Source organism: Dipodomys merriami, unplaced genomic scaffold (genome assembly GCF_024711535.1).
Source record: "Dipodomys merriami isolate MVZ:Mamm:240054 unplaced genomic scaffold, mDipMer1.0.p SCAF_24, whole genome shotgun sequence".
NCBI classification, from domain to species: domain Eukaryota; kingdom Metazoa; phylum Chordata; class Mammalia; order Rodentia; family Heteromyidae; genus Dipodomys; species Dipodomys merriami.
Window position 1 is genome coordinate 10,539,780 of NW_027203826.1, and position 21,971 is coordinate 10,561,750.

The 21,971-nt window shown below is 33.5% G+C and overlaps 1 protein-coding gene across 7 annotated transcripts in view; it reads right to left on the reverse strand.

The window, feature by feature from the left end:
- Positions 1–21,971, reverse strand: part of Brinp3 (BMP/retinoic acid inducible neural specific 3) — a 407,230-nt gene that overhangs the window by 198,181 nt on the left and 187,078 nt on the right. For all 7 annotated transcript variants that reach the window (XM_070034061.1, XM_070034060.1, XM_070034063.1 and 4 more), the window contains one exon: positions 3,367–3,557. In XM_070034061.1, coding sequence (XP_069890162.1) covers positions 3,367–3,557 — 191 coding nt within the window. The remainder of the gene's footprint in view (positions 1–3,366; positions 3,558–21,971) is intronic.

The following is a 21,971-nucleotide window of genomic DNA, read 5'->3' on the forward strand; positions in this document are numbered from 1 at the left end:
AAAGATGGCATATGAAAGACTGTTAATCACAATCTCCATATACTTTCTACAGAACATAACTCATATAAGGAAAGTGAGAACTGACTATTCCTGGAATTAAATTAGGATATTTAAAATTCATATGAATTGTAATAGAGCTGAAGAAAATGTTTACTTGATCCATAATTATTCTTACTGTGCAAATTCTGAATCTTTTCATAAAGAATGGAAGAAAATATTTTGTAAAATATTCAAGCTAAATAAAGTATGAGAATAGAGTTCTTATTGCTGTAACATACATTATTGAAATGTCTACTCAACAAAATAGAACATCAGCTTTGTATTTTTATTGCAATAATGAAAAAGATATTTTTCTATTTTATCAAAATTAACTATCATGAAAAGTTGACATTTAAAAACAAATATCCAGAAGAAATCCTTTCAGGAAAAAGTCTTGCAATTATATTTAATATAATTTAATATAAATGTATATTTAAATATAAATATTGATATATTCAAAAATCAGATGTCCAAGTGATTTCTTTTACTTTTGCCCAAAATACAATGTATTATTTAAAGTTGTTCAAAATCAACAAATATTACTAGCTTAAGTATTTTCACCTAAAAAAGTATTTTGGTCTACTTTTTGGGAACAGATCTCTATTAGAAACGAAAACATTTTCCTCTCTATAGGAAGGTATTTTAATTAAGTGATACTCATTGTGATCATGTTCCTGACTCTGCTCTTAGAGTTGCAGTGTATAAAAAGCAGGAGTCCTGATTTCTAATTTTCTTCCTAATTATCTTTCACTGATTTGGGGGTGAAAAAAGAAATAGTCATAGAGGAGGGCCCTGTATCTTTCTAATAGAGTAACCATTTGAATAAATCTACTTAATACCACATTTAAAATTATGGCTCATATTTGCTATGAGTTTGTAATTAAATATTCATGAATATTTGATCTTAATCTTTCTTAGTTGTCTTTAGATTGATCTAGGAATAAGAGATAATACTTACCTGTGGACCAGCTTCATTCCTTTATTTGAAGTCCAAACAATACTTTTTCTATGATTTTTTTCATATCTCTATATGTGAGACATCCAATGTAGCTTTTTTCAGAGTTTTTATATATTATATATTATTGTCATGAAATATTACAAAACAGACCTTAAGCCAGAAAAATATTCAAAATCTAAGAATCAATATATTCCAGAAGTATATTTGTTTCAAGATTTATTCCATAAATTGAGGAGGTTATTTTAGAAGTTTGAAAATAATAAATTTGATATCATTGTCAAACAGAAAAAGCATGAAGATGAATTACAATATTGATAATAGTCTTGACATCATAAAATGAAATAACTGGGAAATGTACATTGAAGATTTTAACAGAATATTTTCCCTATAGGGAGAAAATATAATCACCTTTGTCTATCATAAAATATCCTATTAACTGCATGAAATATACCATCTGGTCTTATGTTTCTGTTAATAATGTGATTCACTAAATAATTCTTTGTGGCAAAAGCAATTTTTAAAATTCATTTCCCTTTTTACATCATCAGTAATGTACTTGCATAAATACAGGTGCTTTTATATGATCTCTTTGTAAAACAACTGGTTTTGTTTTATAAAAGTTTTTATACATGCATATCTATGCATCAATAATACTCAAAAAAGCCAGAAGTAGCACTCTGGTTCAAGTAGTAGTTTCTAGCTTTGAGCACAAAGAGGCTCAGGGACAGTGCCCAGGGTGAATTAAAGACCTATAACTGATAATAAATAAATAACTAAATGTACAAGAGTAAACAAGGAAGAGGTATGAGATCAAAACCTGTGTTAGATCAATAATGAAGTACCATATAAGCTACAGCTAGATATTTAGATGTTGTTTTGTTGTTGTTGTTGTTGTTTTTCTGGGTCGTGGGGTCTGAATTCTGGGCTTAGGCACTGTCCCTCCTCAGCTCTGCAGCTCAAGGCGAGTGTATTTAGATGCTATTTTAAGTGGGGAGTCCTAGATTTCGGCTAACAGAGGAGTATGAGTTGGTCAGGCTTTTCAAAACCACTTAACAGAATGGTTCACATTTGTTGTAGAATCAAATTAATGGCGACTTTGTCTGGAGCTGCATGGAGAAGGTAAGGAAAGAGTTCAGCATGGATTGTATTCTGGAGTAAGGTGCACTGACTTTCTGAAAGACTAGAATTACAGAACAAACCAAGAAAAGATGGGTCCTACAGAGCTGAAAGCGAGGCAGAAGCAGCGGTTGGAATCACTGCGCAATTGGTAAGCACCAGCAACCTCTTATCCACTCACAGAAAACCAGCAAGGAAGCACGCACTGATTGCTCAGCTTTCTTGGCCAGGTTTATTGGATGATCTATTTCAAAATAAAATATATAATTCTATATTATAGAAGTCATATATGAAATGACATGTAGAAAATTCTGAGGATTTTATATTTTTAAAGCTGGAGGTGTCCAATTTCACTTATTATAAAATATCTCCCCAAATAACATTTTAGAGTTTCCAAGTTGCTGAATCATATATTACCATAATAAAACTATGGGTGACAATATTCAAAATAGGACTCTTAACTCTTACAGGTGTGTAAACTGAGAAAGGAATGACAATGACATTAATCATTTCTTTGCTTATATTATGAACCATCCTTGATACTTCTCATTTTCCATCCTGTATCAACCACGATGAGAAATATTAAAACATTTTTAAAAATAAAGAATTTTAAGACAGGCATAGTAGCCAGTAATCCTAGCTACTCAGAGGACTGAAATCTGAGGATCAAAGCTTGAAGCCAGGCGCCAGAAAAGTCCCTGTGCGACTCTTATCTCCAATTAATCACTCAAAACCCACAAGGGGCACTGTGTCTTAGGTGGTTGAGCACTATCCTTGAGCAAAGGAGCTCAGGGTCAGTGACCAGGCCTGAGTTCCTGAGTTCCTCAGGTCAAGCCCTACAACAGACATAAAAATAAATTTTAAAAAATTAAAAAAATGGATCCCAAATATTCAGTCTAGGAAATCTTTTTTACTCTTTGTAATCAGAACTGAAAATTCTCATCTGTGATTGTTTCCTATTCAATTTTTAATATTGAATTTGACATCTTACATATATAGGTTGTAACCATGTCTGTGTTTAGTGGGTGTTTAATTCTCAATAACTACTAGGCAGCCTAAGTGATATTCAACACCACATAATTATAAACACCATACCGAGCACATGACACTCACTTGATAAATGTGCTGGACAAATGAATGACTGAATTATATGGTTATTAAGAATGCAGCTGTCTGATTTAATTGACACTTACATGATTATACAGTTTTATGCACAAGCACACACAAGTTCAAATACTTTCAAAGATTCATACCTCCCAGAGTAGCAGATAGCAAGAAATGAGTCCCATATTTCTTGATAAGGTTTTCTGTGATTTGCTGAAGGGTGGGTCGACGTCCCAAAAGTCTTATGTTGCGGAAGAATTCAGGGGCAAGAGGCAGAGGAGAGCCAAGGAAATTTCTTCTCTCAACTGCAAGGTTATTTACTTTCCAGCGGCCAAACTCCCTGAAAAGCAAATTTATTTTTATTCATAAGTGAATCATCTATCTGAATGTTTTTCATTTGAAAAGTTCACTTGGTAGTTTAGCTAAGGTCACTACATTACAATGACTCTAGCTTGTAATAATATGTCATGTGCTATGAAAAGAAGGAGAAGTAATACTGGTAATTTATTTAACTGCAGTGAATCCTCAAGTCCAAGTCACATAGAGCAAAAATAAGCCACTGAAAGTGAACAGCATCCACTAACATATTTTTCCCCAGGGAATGATGTATCTACAAAACAATCACATTATGCATTGAATGTGAATGTAGGCTTACTTAAAAAATGAGAGGGAAAAATCTAAGGTAACATTTTCCATAAGAAGCTGAAACTAAAAAGAAGAAAAATGCAAATAATAACAACCAAAGCCAATTTTTCCATCATTCCAAAAGTCTTTCCTTTTTTTTTCTCTTTGAAGTAAGAACTTATAAGTCCTTGGTGGGGGATATACAGACATGTAGAAAATCTTAGTAACAACAACAGAAGATAAATTGCAACTTGGCTTATTTTGGTTGAATCATTGCTTATAATACTCTGCAGCCCAAGTACATTCTGAAACCCAAATTCAAGTTGATTAGCAATTTCTCAGCATGTAACATAATGTTCAAAGAATAATGTTCTTTGAACGTTATGTTCCTTTTCTCTCCAAGTAGAGAAAAGACCAATACAGTTATTAAAAAAACAGCATTAAAAAAGCAATTCATATATTTTCATTGGGTTATAATTAACTTCATGCTTTAGAGAGGAACTCTTGTATAGTGGATCACCTGATATTAACCACTCAAGTATTTTCTGAAGAAGAACTCTGACAAAAGGATAAATAACTGGGCCTAATAATAATACCTTTTATGGTTTTAACTCTATTAAGCAAAATATATTAATTTTTTGGCAGTAGTAAAACTTGACCTCAGAGACATCTTCTTGCTAAGAAGGCTCTGCCATTTGAGCCTCCCTGTAAGCCCCACCAGTGTTCTGATTGAATATTTTATGCATATTTCTCATATTATTTATATGCATTCTCCAAAATGCTTTCACTATGCTAGACCCATGCCTAGTTAGGAATACATTTATGAATGCAATCCCTTCCTATGGTCTCCAAAAGAAGTGCACCTTCTAGAAAAGCATTAAAAATAAAACAAATAAAAATAAATATATAACTTATTTTAAAAAAAACACCAGTTTGTAATAAGTTCTGAAAATGAGAGGCAACGAAGCTATGGGCAGAGTTAGATCTATTTTGTATTAAATTTCCAGAGAGGGTAACAGTCAAAAGGCAACATGTGGATAATATTTACAGAAAAATGCTGCTAGATGTTAAATAGGAAACAGATTTAAAAATTCTCAGGGAAAGGGAGAGTGTGGATAGATCTATCTGGACTGAGAGGTAAGGCCTGGCACTCCAAGGACAAATATTCTGCAAAAGTGACACACATTGTGAGTTTTAACGAGCTTTCTTTTAAAAAACTAATTGTAAAGTTAGAGTCACTGTGGAATCTAGGAAAGACTTTTTTTCCAAACATCAAGTAATTTACTGCTTTCTCCAGTGAGAAGACTGTACTGTCTCCTCTATGTGTAATCTAAATATTTTATTAGTCTGATTCTCTCAATTGCTCTAAAATAGCTGTATGTATTAGAATCATCTGGAAATTCTTCTGTTGTGCTTCTGACTTATTAGATCTCAAGTATGAACAACAGCGTGCATATTTATTAAATCAATTGGTAGCATCTATTAATCATTCAAACTAATGGGCTTCATTGTGACATTTTCATAGAGCTATACAATATACTTCAATCATATTAGACTGTCTCTCTCCATTCTCCTCTCCTCTCCTTCCCCACTTCTCACTCTAAGGCAGGATGGAGAGACTGGGGAATTACATTATTTGCAGAAAATATCAAAAGAACCAGACACAGGAATTGAAACCAGGAAGCAGACAGAGAAGAGCAATTTAGGATCGACTGCCAGCACTTTCAGAGGTGAAAAAAACAAAAACAAAAACAAAAAACAGTAGATATAAGGGGCATCTGCCCTCTTCTTTGAGATGATAAGTAACTGTAAGGCTTCTTGTAACAGAAAACTGAAAGGGGTGACCAAAGGAAGTCCAAACACTCACCTATTGTCCTAATATTTTAGGTAGATTAAATATGTCTATATTTTGGAATGGCATGACCACCTGTATTGCCCCATCTCAGAAAGAATAAAGTGAGCAGATAACAGCTGCCCATTTCAAGTCTTTACCTCCCAATTCTTTCATGGAGAGAAAGTAATGTGTCTCATTTCCATTTCTCACTATTATGTTCTACTAAAATAAATTCCTGCTAAACCTCCAATCTTGTGAGACTCTCCTTTGTGTGAGATGCCCTGAAATGCTTTTAATGTGTGGACCTCAAGGACCTGTAATCTGCTATAGAAACTGGGATGCTGAGGATAAGATGGCACTTCCTCTTTCCAAGTGCTACCCTGGTCACTTTCATGTTATTTAGTTCTTAAATAAGATTCTGCATAGGAGAGAAAATATGAGATGTTTGTCTTTCTGAGTCTGGCTTAATTTGCTTAACAAGATGATCTTCAATTCCATCATTTAAAGCAAATGACATTTTATTCTCTTTTTGCTCCAAATTAGAAACTTTTAATATAAATGCAAATGCTGCTCTTCTAAGGACCACAGTTAAAGAAACTACTGATCTAGATGGAATATTGTCCTTAATATCTATTCCAAGGTGCTATTTCATTACATGCAGGAATTTTGGAAACTAGATTTATTTTAATGATTTTTCAACAGAAAGTATTACTTTGTTAATTTTCTAAAATTGGATTGATGTCAGAAATTTTGTGGTATGCTATCACTTTTTAAAATAAATTTATCTGAACATTATAGATATGTTATAAGTAAATGTGTATTTGGAAATATATATTCAAGTATTGTAAAATTAACCTTGAAAATAAAGTTAAGTTTTGTTATTATTGGCAGTATCACCATGTATATAGGACTGTATCAAATTTAAGAAGCTATTAATAGATTCATTGAGTAATAGCTGCTTACTAAATATCTTTGAATGGTGGTTGCTCATTAATGCAAAACCTATTGTCTTAACCTCAGATATTGTTTAATTTATTTTATTTTCCAGATAAATATAATTTTATCAAGTGAAAGTGATATTTCCTTGACTCTAAAGTTCTTACTTAAGATAACATTCTTTTAGAAGAACAAAATTCAAGGTTTCCTCAATTATAAATAATAAATATATTAATACAAACTCCTGATCTGTTCTCTGATGCAATTACTTTCCTTTATTTTAATATTCTTAAATTTGACAAAGAAAAATCAGAAATAACACAAAAGTGCTAAAAAGGAATTGCATAACTGATCAAGTCAGTTTTTAACAGGGTTTGTGTAGTCAGCTTTTTCAAAAACTGTTTCTTCTACTTATTATCCACTGATATTCTGTCTGTGCTACTTTTTTTTGTTGTTGTTGGTCATGGGGCTTGAACTCTGGGCTTGGGCACTGTCCCTTCAGCTAAAGGCAAGCACTCTACCACTTGAGCCATAGTGCCACTTCCGGTTTTCTAGTGGTTTCTTGGAGATAAGAGTTTCATGGACTTTCCTGCCAGGGCTGGCTTTGAACCATAATCCTCAGATCTCAACCTCCTGAATAGGTAGGATTACAGGCTTTAGCCACTGGCACCCGACAGTCTAAGCTACTTATAAAGAAAACACAACAGACTTTTCCTCTCACTTATAATGAAGGAAATTCAAATCAAAACACCCCAAGATACCTTCTCATGTAAAAATGACTATTACAAATAAATGAGAACAAACACTGATGAAAATGTGAAGAAAGAACATTTAGCAGACTGTGGATAGAAAGTCAGTTAAAGTTATTATTGTAGAAAACATTATAGAAGTTCTCAAAAAATGAAAATATAACTTCCATGAAACTGAGAAATCTCACACCTGGATATATACTCAAGAAATGAAACCATTATGTTTCCATCACTCTGCAGGATATATGCCTGCACTTCCATGTGCAATTCAGAGAAACTCACAAAAGACACCTAAATTTCCAGCTGATTAACAGAGAAAATACAAAAAGGAAAAAATACAGCCTCTTCAACAAATGATGCTGACAGAAGGGGCTTACACATGTGCAGAAAATTGAAGTTGGATCCTTATATCTCGCTCTGCAATAGAATCACCTCCAAATGGATCAAAAGCCTTAATGCAATACCAGCTACCCTGAAAATATTGCATGTAAGAATAGGGGAAATATTAGGGCTCCTTGGCACAGGTTGAAACTTTCTCAATAAAGACCCAGAAACACAACAAATCAAAGTAAATGGGATTCCTTTAAACTTCAGACCTTCTGCATGTCAACAGACATATCTAGCATGATAAATAGAAATCCCACAGATTGGGAGGTCTTCACTAGCCCTACAACATACAATCGTCTCATATCTAATACATACTTAGAGCTCAAAAAATTAAACCCCTATGTAAGCTGAGGTCCTCTTGCTTTAGCCTTGCAAATCTAAAGCCAGACTAATAGTTATGAGAAGACCTGTCTAAAAAAATGGACTAAAGGAATAAACCAATATTCTTATCAGTTTATCCAATTCGATAGGAAATGTACTCATTACCTTACTCATGTAATGTAACCCCGCTGTACAGTATCTATACAATAACAATATATTAAAAATAAATAGAAGTCCCCTAACCAAAGTTAATAAAACATCAGAAGGTCTTTTGTGCACATTTTACACATTAAAGTGAATGTAGCATGAAAAAAAGCTTTGTATAGACATTCTATTTCTATTTCACAGTGATGAAATGTGATAGCATCTCTTCCATCTTCGTAGAAGTCAATCCTATCATTTTTTTATATAATTTGTGGAAGGTAAAATTTAAGCACTACCAGAATTCTAATTAGCTTCTTCAGATCTAGTGATTTAAATGGAACCAATCTGTTGGAATTTTATTGTTGAAATTCTATTTGAATATATACTTGTTAACTAATCTGTAAATTGTAATAAATATATTCACAATCATTAAAAATTAAACCACTAAAACAAATTGTCAAAGAAATAACCACCCCATCAATAAGTGGGTGAAAGACTTAAGGAAAGAATTCTCAGAGGAAGGGATGGGAAGGGGAAACAAAGGAGGAGGCTACAATGCTTAATAAGAAATGTGCTTATTATCTTGCCCATGTAATTGTAACCCCTCTGTACAGTATTTTCACAATAAAAAATCATAAAAAAATAATTCTCTGAAGAGGAAATAAACATCGTTTTTAGATACATGGAGACATGTTCAACATCTCTGGCCATAAAGAAATAAAATCAAAACAATATTGAGATTCTACCTCACCCAAATTAGAATGGCCATTATTAAGAAAACTAATAATAAGATGCTGGTGGGGATGTGGCCCAAAGAAAATGCTAATAAACTGTGGTGGGAATGTAAACTTGTTCAACTACTCTGCAAAGCAGTATGGAGGCATCTCAAAAGGCTAAACATAAAGCTTCCCTATGACCCAGAAATCCCATTCCTGGGCATTTTCCCAAATGGCTTCAAACAAGGCTACACTAAAACTACCAGGACAATCATATTTATAGCAGCATCATTTACCATAGATAAGGTATGGGACCAAGCCAGATGCCCCTCAATAGATGAATGGGTGAAGAAGATGTTATATATGTATATACACAATGGAATCCTATGCTTCCATCAGAAGAAAAGACATTGCCCATTTGTAAGGAAATGGAAAGACTTGGAAATAATCACATTAAGTGAAGTAAGCCAGACCCAATGAAACATAGGCTGCCCGGTTTCTCTCATTTGTAATGATTAGTATATGTCTCGAATAGTTCTGGCAGAGGATCCCAATAGCTCAATTGCTATGTACATATGACCTTATATCATGATGGTAACCAAAATGAACTTCAAGATACAAGTGATTTTTTTCTTAGTGTACTGTATGCAGTTATTTCATTTTTTTCTTTTTTCCCCCCTGTTGTTACTGTTTTTTGATTTAAGTGCCCTTAGTTTATCTGATTTGGGAATAGGGGAATCATAGAAATGGTGTTACAAAGGACAAAGGATGATCCAACACAACGGTGATACTCACAAGACACTATGTTGGAAATGAACTTTACAACTTGGGAGGAGGGGAGTTTTGGGCAAGAGTTAGCAGCAGAAAATGAGGGAGAGGATAACAATGTTTTATAAGAATTGTTCTCATTTCCTTACTTATGTAGCTGTAACATATGTACATGACCTTTACAATAAAAATTTTAAAAACTATGTATAAAAAGAAGATACAGTACACGTGCATGTGCACACACACACACACACACACACAATGGACTGCTATTCAAACAAAAGTGAATGAATGGAACTCCATCGTTTGTAACGATATGAATAAAATGGATTATGATAATTATATTAAACACAATAATCTAAGCATAGCGACACAAGTTATATTTTCATGTGAGTCATCTGTGGAATATAAGCAAAAATGTTAGTCACAAAGAGAGAGCATGATGAAAGAGATGACACTGATATTTTCAGTTTACCAGGAAGCACAAAATACATGAACAAAAAAAGGTCTGCCATGTAAATTAAACAATACTGGATTTAAGTCTGAATGGTTAATCATTTTGTACATCAAGCATCTATTTTAATTGTGAGGAAAGCTAAAAAGGTCACAAGGAATTAGAGTTTGTATGGAAAGTAGAAATTAGGGAGTAAAGTTTATTATTTTCCCCTTCCTGAAGAAGATTCAGTTGAGTTACACCTAGCTATTGCATTTATTAACTATTGTGAAAACAAACAAGAAAGCAATGTAATGCTGTACTGAACACAAGCTGTGGTATGATTATCATAATGAGAAGACATTACCTACAGGCATCTCTGGATTCCATCCAGATGTTGAGTGCTTACGTTAAATAAAAACATTATTGTAGCTGACTAAGTAGTGCATTCTACTTAGAATGTTTTCACAGAACATAAATGTTTTCCTATCAGAATTTTTGTATGTCTTTAAATGAAGCAGCCACAGTTGTAGAATACTCAAAAGGGCAATAGGCAATGCAGCCAAAACATTGCTTTGAATTTTTATTTTTTGGCTTTAACAAGCCTCTATCACTTTATTAGGATTACATGAATCCACATAATGCTTATTTTCTTAAATGCTTACCATGCTTTTGTTTCTACTCATCTCACAAAAAGTTGGAAATAAAGAATGTTATTGTCACATAATTGCCTCAAAGCCATTGAGCTATTCAATTAATATTTGAATTGAATACATGTACTCGGTGTATCTAAAATCTATAAATTACCATAATTTCTTCAAATATACAAATGAAGCTAGTACTCTCACAAAAAACTGAATTGGCCCCTGTTGGTATTGGAAATACTGAACTCTATTTTATTGATAAAGCAATCAATTTTTAAAAGAAATTGATTTAGTTGATGAAAATATCTATTTATAGGTATGAATTTACACTAAAAAAGTTACATAATCTCCTAAAAACTGTTATTGCATTAGTTCCTACATTGCCATATATGTAGGTTTTATAATATTAAATTTATTGATATTCATTAGATTTTCAGACACAACAGAATATTAAAGCAAAATTTATTATTAATATACTAATCTGCAAATACAATCCAAATGATTATCATAAATTAGCTTGCCAATCTTTAGTAGCATTGACTTTCCAATTACACCTGTATAAACATACTGATCTTAAGAAACACAGCAGATAACCAATATCAATGCTTCATAATTTTAATGTATATAACTGTTATATTTCTAATTAGATTTAAGAAAAAAATCGTATTATTTTCCTTCTGGCTGGAACAAGTTAATGCCCTGAATTACTGGAATGGACATAACTCTGAAGCCAGGATTTTTAATCAGGTGAATGATAAACAGTTGGCAGAGAAGAGAATTTACTATTTTTTATATATTCCTTGATACACACAACCTCTTCCTCCTTTTTCTCCTCCTCCTCCCCCTCCTCCTCCTCCTCCTTCTGCCTCTCCTTCTTCATAGTGGGTTTTTCAAAAGTTTGGGAGATATATTTAGAGTGGGCTATTTAGCAAAATAAATCTATGAAATTTAAGCAATGGAATGAGCACATGGCACTAAATAAATATATATTACATAAATGTTATATGAACAAGATTTGTATGGAACAATTAGTGAGTGATGTATTTTGAAAGATCCACTAAACTCAGTGCAGACTAGAGAAGACAATTGTTAAGATTGCAACATTAGTCATGGCAATTCAATAAATTGCATTGTAGTTGTAAACTCTGGATCATATCATTGAATTAAAGAGTTGGGCCGGGCGCTGGTGGCTCACGCCTGTAATCCTAGCTACTCAGGAGGCTGAGATCTGAGGATCGCGGTTCAAAGCCAGCCCGGGCAGGAGAGACCATGAGACTCCTATCTCCAATAAACCACCAGAAAACCGGAAGTGGCGCTATAGCTCAAGTGGTAGAGCGCTCGCCTTGAGCTGAAGAGCTGAGGGACAGCGCCCAAGCCCAGAGTTCAAGCCCCACGACCGACAAAAAAAAAAGAGTTGGAGGTGGGGGTTAGTGAGAATTTCAAAATACATAGTCTGGTTCGTATCTAATCATGTACACTTTTAGTTTTTGAAATCCATTAAAAACCATATGACTACAAAATGACAAAATGATCTAACTGTATATAACATAGTCATGTTATATAGTTTAACAGATAATATTTTATTCAAACTTTAAAATAAATGGTAGAAAATTCAGCCATCACCATCACTGCCCTTAATTTCAAATCTATATTTATTTAATAATGACAAAATAGTATCAAATTTTCTATCCGTATAATGGTATATCTGATTGTTAAATGGCAAAACTTAATAATACAGGCATTAAATATCCATGTTTAAAACAACATATATACATCTCTCTCACTTTCTCTTTTGCTCTCTATAAACATTTATGCAATTAATAATTTTTAGCTACATGAAGAGAAAAATAGGTAAAAACCTAACACTGTCTTTCTGAATTTCTCCTTAATATTAATACAATTGTGCAGATCTGGTAATTACTGGTCATTTTAGAAAAGTAAAAAGACATAGATATAGCTCAGATAAAATAAAATAAAAAAATCCACTCTGATTTCTAAAACATCAAAAACAACCATATCAACCTCTCTTTATAGCTACTACAGTAATTGTATTAGTTCCTAGTGGAAAATATTTATAATTCATTAATTACATTAAATATTTTTCCAGAAGAAAATAAATTTGAGTCAAATGAAATTGCAAATTTTCTCTTTACAATTCAATTTCAAAACACTTTGAATTTTGTATTGTAACCTACTGATGTAACAAAAATTCTCCTTACTACTCATATGTCTAATAATACTGAGTATTAATGGTTTTAGGTGAAAATCTGTAAAATTTAAAGAGGATAATGATGTAGAAAATATTATTTACTTCTTAGTAAATTTTGGTACCTATACATTTATGAACTCACAGGTTATTGGATGTTAATTATTTAAATAAATGTACAAATAGTGTTGATAAAGTGAATAATAATAATAATAGCCAGTCAATTATAATCTTAACTACTTAGAAGGCAGAAATCTTAGAAACAAGGTTTGAAGCAATTTTTAAAAATACCTTCCCTTAAAAAACAACAGAAGTGGAGCTATGTCTCAAGTGGTAAGTGCTCACCTTGAGCATAAAAATGCTCAGAGACAGTGCCCAAACTCTGTGTTCAAGGCACATGAGCAGCTCATATGCACCCACCAATAACAATAATAAATTATTAAATAAAAACCACTCAAGGTATTTGGAAATAGCTCTTTAAGGCTTAGATTAGCATTTAAATTAAATTCATGAATAAAGGTAAATAAGAAAACAATAAACTGCTAATAAAAATTTATACTTTATTTGATGATGCCTGAAAAAATGAGGTGCTTTCCTTGAAGATTTTATGATTGTACAACCTCCACCACAAAGAATAACTTAATCTTTTATCAAAAACAGATGATGTAAAGGAAGCTGGCCATTTTCCTATATATATGTTTTCAGATGTTGCAGCACAGTATAACTTCATAAAATATTTAATTTTCTTGATATCAAAAGTAAAATCAAAAATGTTCTTAATTTCATATTAAAAATTGGTACAAATTTTCAACTTTGCAATAAAATTTTTCATAATAAAAACTTGCTTTGACTATTATTTCAACTTAGCAAATGTAATTTTCCTGAAATTAGTTATAAAATGTCTTTGCAAATTGTTGTATGTGAATAGAACAGAAATTTGTAGAGTATATTATCCTCCAGCAGTGAGTTTCTCATTCTTTACTAATATCTAGAGAACTTTGTAAAAAAAACTCATATCATAAAGTGAGTTTTGTGTGTGTGTGTGTGTGAGAGTGTATGCCACTACTAAGGCTTGCTCTGAGGCTCTCACATTCTTGCTCAAGGGTGGAACATTACTACCCATGCAAATGAATAAAATTCGAAATGCAAAAGGATATCACACCAGATAGCAATATTATCAGCAAAATAAGAAAAGGATATTTTGAATATTCATACTGCAACAAGCTTGAAAATATACCAGAAATGGTTAAGTTTCTAGACACATATAGCTTATCTATATTGAACCATGATGATATAAATAACTTAAACATCTCTCTTATTAACAGTGTTATTAAAACAGTAATAAAGAATTTATGTGGCCACCAGTGACACACACCTGTAATCCTTATTATTCAGGAGAATAAAAACTGAAGAATCGAGTTTTAAGTTAGCCCAGGCAGAAAAGTCCATGAAATTCCATTACTAACAACTAACAAAAAGTCTGGATGATAGCCGGGCGCTGGTGGCTCACGCCTGTAATCCTAGCCACTCAGGAGGCTGAGATCTGAGGATCGCGGTTCAAAGCCAGCCCGGGCAGGAAAGACCGTGAGACTCCTATCTCCAATAAACCACCAGAAAACCGGAAGTGGCGCTGTAGCTCAAGTGGTAGAGCGCTCGCCTTGAGCTGAAGAGCTGAGGGACAGCGCCCAGGCCCAGAGTTCAAGCCCCACGACCGACAAAAAAAAAAAAAAAAAAAAAGTCTGGATGGTGATAAAGCTCCAGTAACAGAAGGGCAGCTAACTGAAAACATGATGTACCATATTCTATGAAGAAGCACACCACCACCAAAAACAAAAATACAAACAAAAATCTCCCATAGAAGAAAAGCAAAGCCTAGAATCAAACGGTTGCACTGTCAAATTTTATCCTACCTTTAAAGAACCATAATGCTTCTCAAATTATACCACACATACACACACACACAGGAAAGAGATATTAGCATATCTAATCTACAAAGGCAGCATTTTCTTAATATGAAAACCAGTTAAAGGTACAACTAAAAAGGTTCTTGACTATTTTCCTTCATGAAAACATACACAAAAATTCTCAATGAAGTACTTGAAAAAAGAAATCTAACCACACATTGAAAAGACTATATTCAATGATAAATGGGCTTCATTCCACATAATTTCCCTTATACATATTAATATAGTATAGCATATAAACAGAAACAAGGATAAAAACCACACGATTATTTCAATATTTGCACAAAAAACCCTTTGACAAAATTATTTTCATAATCAAAGCTCTGATAAACCAGGAATATAAAGAATGTACCTCAATATACTACAGACTAAAAGAAAACTACAGCCTTTGTGATCAAAGCTCTGAAAAGCCAGGAACAGAAAGTGTGTAGCTCAATATACTAAAGACTAAGCAAAACTACAGCCTTGGTTATCAAAGCTCTGAAGAAACAGGAATAGAAGCAATGTATTGCAATATACTGAAGACTAAGACAAAACTACGGCCAACTTACTAGCAAAATGTGGCCCACTGGTATGGCTCAAGTATACTCAAATAGTGTACTAGCTGAGAGCCAAGAGTCGGGATGTGAGTACTAGGCCATAGGCCATGAGTTTAAGTTCCAGGGCTGGAAAGAAAACAAAAGAGAAAGAGGGGGCCAGGGGCAGAGAAGGGGGGAAGGAACGGAGAGAGAGGGAAAGGGAGAGGGAGAGGGAAAGGGAGAAACAGATGGCCTTAAAGAATAAAAGTCTATAACGTATCTAGAAATAAATATGGCTGTAGAGATAAAGAACTCTATAATAATTATGAAACATTTAAGCAAGAAAGAATTCACTAGACGATCGAAAGGTCTCAAATGTATATGGGTTGGCAAAGTCAATAATGTGAGAATAGTTGTATTACCAAATGTAATTACTATGAAAATTCCAATGATGATCTTCACACACACAGAAAAAAAAAAATCCATTCATCAATTGAAGGGCATCTGAGCTGTTTCTCCAGCCTAGCTATTCTGGACATGGTGAAATGAACATAGATGTGCAGATACCTATACATATCCTGATATATTCCCAAGAGTAATTTTGTGGCTGCCATAATACACATTCCCACAAAAATGTATATGTATGGATTCATTCATTTTCCTTGTATCCTCAAAAGCTCTTCTTATTATTTGTATTCTTCCTGACAGATATTCTGATTGATTTGGCTATTTGGCATTTTTTGTTGTTCCATGTATATTTTATGTTGGATTTCATTTTTAATTTCCATGAGAATATCATTAAAGTTTTTGATCAGGCCAGGCGACGGTGGCTCACGCCTGTAATCTTAGCTATCAGGAGGCTGAGATCTGAGGATCAAGGTTCAAGGTCAGCCCAGGAAGGAAACTCTGTGAGACTCTTATCTCCAGTGAATCACTAGAAAACCGGAAGTGGTGCTGTGGCTCAAGCGGTAGAACCCAGAGTTCAAGCTCCACAACCGACAAAAAACAAAAAAAGATCAGGATTGCATGACCTATGTACATGGCTTTTGGTAATATAGCAATTTCTCCTTTATTGATTATTGTCATTTTATTTGTATTTCCCTTATGACTAGGGATGTTGAATATTTCATCAAAATTAACTGGTTGTAATTTTTCTTCCAAGTATTGTCTGTTTTTTCTTCTGTTCATTTATTAAGAAGTATTACTCAGTTATAATGATGAAATAATCTCATTTATAGTAAAATGAATGGAACTGGAATTATAATATAGAGCAAAATAAACTATTTTCAAGAGAAAAATAATGCATTATTTCTCTCATATGCGTTTTTGAAACCTAACATATACATATATGTGTGCTAACATATATATTTAGCACGAATTAAATTATGGAATTAGTTTTGGTTATGTATTAAGAGAGGAATCAAATAGAATCAAGGAGGTGAGAAATATCTAAGAACTTTATTCTCATTTATTATAATGACACAAGGAAACCCACTAAAACTGTTAAACATAAGAGATATAAAGGAAAGATAGAACACTAGAGTGGACTTATTCTGATCAAATTATAATTAATGAGTAAAATGACTACAGTTCCCCAAAATATTTATGATTTTTTCTGAATGACTAAAACAAATAGGAGTATTAGTGGTAAGTCATATGTTTCAAGGTATAAATTACTTATGCTTACATTCTCTTAATTTTGTACATTTCATGTATACAAGAAGGTGAGAATTGATGTATACTGACAAGACAAATTTTAACAAAAAATTATTACCTTATTTTTAGGTTATAAATTATTCATTACCAAATTACCTCCTTTCAGCTTAAATCAGGCTTGAGTTGTTAGAATGTCATTTTACACATAAACACTGCTAAAAATCTAAAGCAATAATGTTACTTCTCTCTCAATATTACTGTTATCTATGGATAAAAATTTATATCTCTTTTAGCAGGCTTTTTTTTGGGGGGGTCCAGTCGTGGGGCCTAAACTCTGGGCCTGGGCGCTGTCCCTCAGCTCTTCAGCTCAAGGCTAGCGCTCTACCACTTGAGCCACAGTACCACTTCTGGCTTTTATTTTTTGCTTATGTGGTGCTGAGGAATCGAACCCAGGGCCTCATGCATGCAAGGCAAGCGCTCTACCATTGAGCCATCTTCCCAGTCCCTTAACAGGCTTTTTAATCTTTTCAACTAAATTTAAAATTCATACAAAAGGCATCTGTTGAATGTCATTCAATTTACACAGAGCTCAGAAACCTCAATTATATATGAGAATTTTTATGTTTTCTAAGGACCTTTATCTACTTCTACACTTAAATTCTATATTCATAACTACTGTGTCTTTTCCTACTGTGTATATATACATCATATTTATTTCTGTGATTGTTTTATTCATCTCACCTCTTAGATTATACAACTCCTTGCACATAGCCATAGCTGTTTCTTCTTTTTTGCCATTTTATTAGCTTATACTAATTGTACAAAAAGGTTTCATTATATTTCCATAAATGCATATGATGTGCTTTATCAAATTCATCTTTATTATACTTTCTTATCCTCTCCACTTTTTAAATGTTTTAATTATCTTTAATTGTATAAAGGTGGTGTCATTTAACGAAGTAGTTTATGAATACAATGCATCTTGATTAATATTACCTCTTTCAACATTCTCACCCATCCTTCTTCTACCCAACCCCTCCCTCACTCTACTTAATTTTGTGGGATATATATTGAGTTCTTAACTGCATTTCCCCCTATTTTTCCTCTTCATATACCTCTTACTTTTCGTCATCAGCACAACCCGTTCAAGTACCTGACTCCTGATGTTTTATTTTGCAGAACAATGATTTTTGCCTTTCTTGAAGCTATCCTATTTCAGTTAATATGTTAATATCTGTCTATGTACTTGCATACTACCCAACATATTTACTTACGAGTTTGTAAGTTAAATCTAGCTTTCACATATAAGAAAAAAACTTGTCTCTCTGGGCCTGCCTTACTTTACTTAACATATTTTTTTCCAGCTCTTTACATGTCTTTATAAATAGTATAATACTCTTTCAGACAGACTGACAGATTATGCTGTCTTCTTCTAGCTATCCATTGCTGCTTCTTTTTCAGACTACTGTACTGTGCTCTTGATATCCAAATGCAAGAAGGAAAGTAGATACTCACTAAATATATGGTATGTCAACAAAGGAGCAAATGCAATCTCATAAACTACAAGTAAATAAACTTCTAATTGAGAGAGGGAATGAAGGTACCGACTTGTTCTTGCATACCTTTACTAAAGAATTCATGAGCAGGGCACCAGTGGCTCATGCCGGTAATCCTACCTACTCAGGAGGTTGAGATCTGTGGATGGAGGTTCAAAGACAGGCAGGGAAGTCCGTGAGACTCTTATCTCCAATACACCACCAAAAAACTGGTAAGAGTACTGTGGCTCAAGTGGTAGAGTACTTGCCTTGAACTGAAAAGCTGAGGGGCAGATCCCAAGCCCAGATTTCAAGTCCAATGACTGACAAAAATAAAATCAAGAATCCCACCCAGCTCAAGGGAAGCGTCAATTTTTCAGTTGTCCACTTTAGATTTTTTTTTGGTGGATGGTGGAATTGAACTCTGGGCTTGGGCGCTGTCCCTCAGCTCTTCAGCTCAAGGAGAGTACTCAGCCGTTTGAGCCACAGCACCATTTCTGAATTTCTAGTGGTTAATTGGAGAGAGTCTCATGGTCTTGGGTCTTTTCTGCCCAGGCTGGCTTTGAACCATAATTCTCAGATCTCAGCCTCCTTAGTAGCTAGGTTACAGGTGTGAGCCACCGGCGCCCAACCCACTTTTCATTTTCAAGTGACTGAGAGCAAGCATGACTTTTGCCATAAACAGAGCGTCAGTAATTAAAATGCAACAAGCTAGTTATTTCCACTAATACCCACAAATATTGTTTGAATGTTGACAAAAATTACGCATGCATGTTAGTGTGGAGAAGTGTATAGGATAGCACTCTGAACTCTGATTAATATACACGGGCAAAAATGCAATATTTTAGTTTTAAGAATTTTGATTTCTCCTATTTGTGTCAGTGACATAACAGGGAAAAGACAAATATTTAGACAAATTCAGTTCCAATCTTTCTAGGTGATAAAAATATATTTTATTAGTTTTCTCCTAAAAGAAGTATAATACATATCTCCACCAAAGCTGTCAGTAAATTTTATGTTTGACAGGGGGTCAGCAACATTTTCATGTACGCGATAAACAAAAATTTTATTTGGAAAATAACTTTCACCTCAATTTGATATGTAAAGTGATAATTTAATTTGATTTGTATATAAAGTAATTAACCTGTGTGATATTTTATTTCTTTTTGATAAATGAGATAAATAAATACAAATAATTACTCAAGGCTGTATACATGTCAAGTGTTTGATTCTGAAAAATTGGGCGGCATCCCTAGAAAACGTTAAAAGTCTTCACAGATTAATAGCAGATCTGACAGAAGGTATACTTTAATGAGCGTTGTGCTTGACATCTGTGAGTGTGTGTGTGCATACTCCACAAACAAGAACAAACCTTAGGAGGGATTGGAGGCAAACACACAGCAAGGGGCAGGGTGGTGTCAGGGAAGAAGGCGCATACAGAGACAGAGACAGAATAATATTGTAAAAGACACAGAAACAAAACAAATTTAAGTTTTATAGCAAAGTCTATGCAAAGGAAGGTGATAAGAATGAATACAAATTAACCAATAGTAAAAAGCCAGGTATAGTCTACTTCCATTAATCTGAATAAAAGTTACACAGGCAACACAACATATAATCCTCCACGTGGTAGAAGGAGTTGGGTGAGAGACCAGTGTCACCAAGTCACAACTCTTGGCATAGGAATTGCAGGAGCTGCATGGTTAATCAGCTGTATTGTGATAAATAATTTTTACAGATGAGGTAGTTAAATCCAAGCTCCAGTTTCAGGATACAGAGCATGAAAGCCCCAGAGATGGTGAAGCACAGACATGAGAAAGGAAATGGTTTCTTTGATTGGATCATCCAACAGAAGTGAGAGAGCTCAAGGATGAAATTGGGAAGCTGACGAGAAAATCTGTTACTTCAAATAACCACTGAGCTCAAGATTGATTGCTATAATGCAATAGAAGTACTCCAGAGAGGGACAGAGTCTTACGTGTAAATTAACAGTGAAGCGTGGATTCCCTAACAACTTGTATAATTGAACACAAATAAAACATTCTATCATGATGGCAAACAGCATATTCCTCCAAAGGGGTATCATATCTAACCATTTTAGTGCAACAGCTTGTACTGAAAAACAGAAATGCTGAAGAAACAAATCCATAAAACAATCTACTGATTCTTTAATTGTACACATAACTCTTCTTCAAAATTGTCTTGCAAAAAGTCAGATTTTTGGAATACTTAAGAAGATTTAGTTATGAACACATCTGCTCACATAATAGAAAGAACGGTAAAAAGTAATAAATCACAACAAAAATAACCAAGTAGCGGGTCATCCACCTAAATATTAAGCAAAGTAAATAAACAGGTTATATCTAAGTAAAAATATTCCCAAACATGGAGGAATTGTGTAGTATCCACGGATAAATGGTGAAAGAGAAAAACAAATATTTCAGGCCACAAAAAGTAAAATCTGAGCATATATAATCTTGTATATATAAAGATGAATTGCTCATATTACATAGCATTGAATATAATGATAAATCTATAGCTTAGTGACCTACTGGAAAGGAAACTTTCAGGGAGGAAATGGGGTGCTGCGTGTTGCCTATGATATGTATAATGGTCCTCTTCCCTATCTCTCTTACTGAGCAGCACAAGGTGAACAAACTTGCTCTATCTGTGCTTAGCAGCCATAAGGCCCATAAATAATATGTACTGTACGTAGCTATTGAGCTGTTGGCCATACAGGATGATGCTAAGCCAAATGAACTCCAAGACATAAACACAAGAGATTTTTTTCTTTGCTTTTTTAAAATACTTTTTACTGTTTTTGTTAGTTTTTATTATTAATGCATATATACAAAACTTAATTTTTATATTATTAAACAGAAATAATTGGTATATTAACAATGTCAATATATAGTTTGTATTACTTTAAAATGTATATGCATGGATATTGTGTAAGTCCCTATGATAATGTTCATGATTAAATATAAAATTAACAATAATATATGACTTATTCAAAATGTGTGGTGGTTTTGGTATTATCACAAATTTTGGAAAATCACACAATGAAATATGTCAAATAAGAAAGCAAATGCCATATTTATACATACAAATCCCAAAACAGGATGATATCAGAAAATTACTTACATAGACATGGAGCAACATATTTTAATTAATTCTTTTTTTGGGGGTCCGGTCATGGGACCTGAACTCTGGGCCTGGGCACTGTCCCTCAGCTCTTCAGCTCAAGGCTAGTGCTCTTCCGGCTTTTTTGTTTTTGCTTATGTGGTGCTGAGGAATCGAACCCAGGGCCTCATGCATG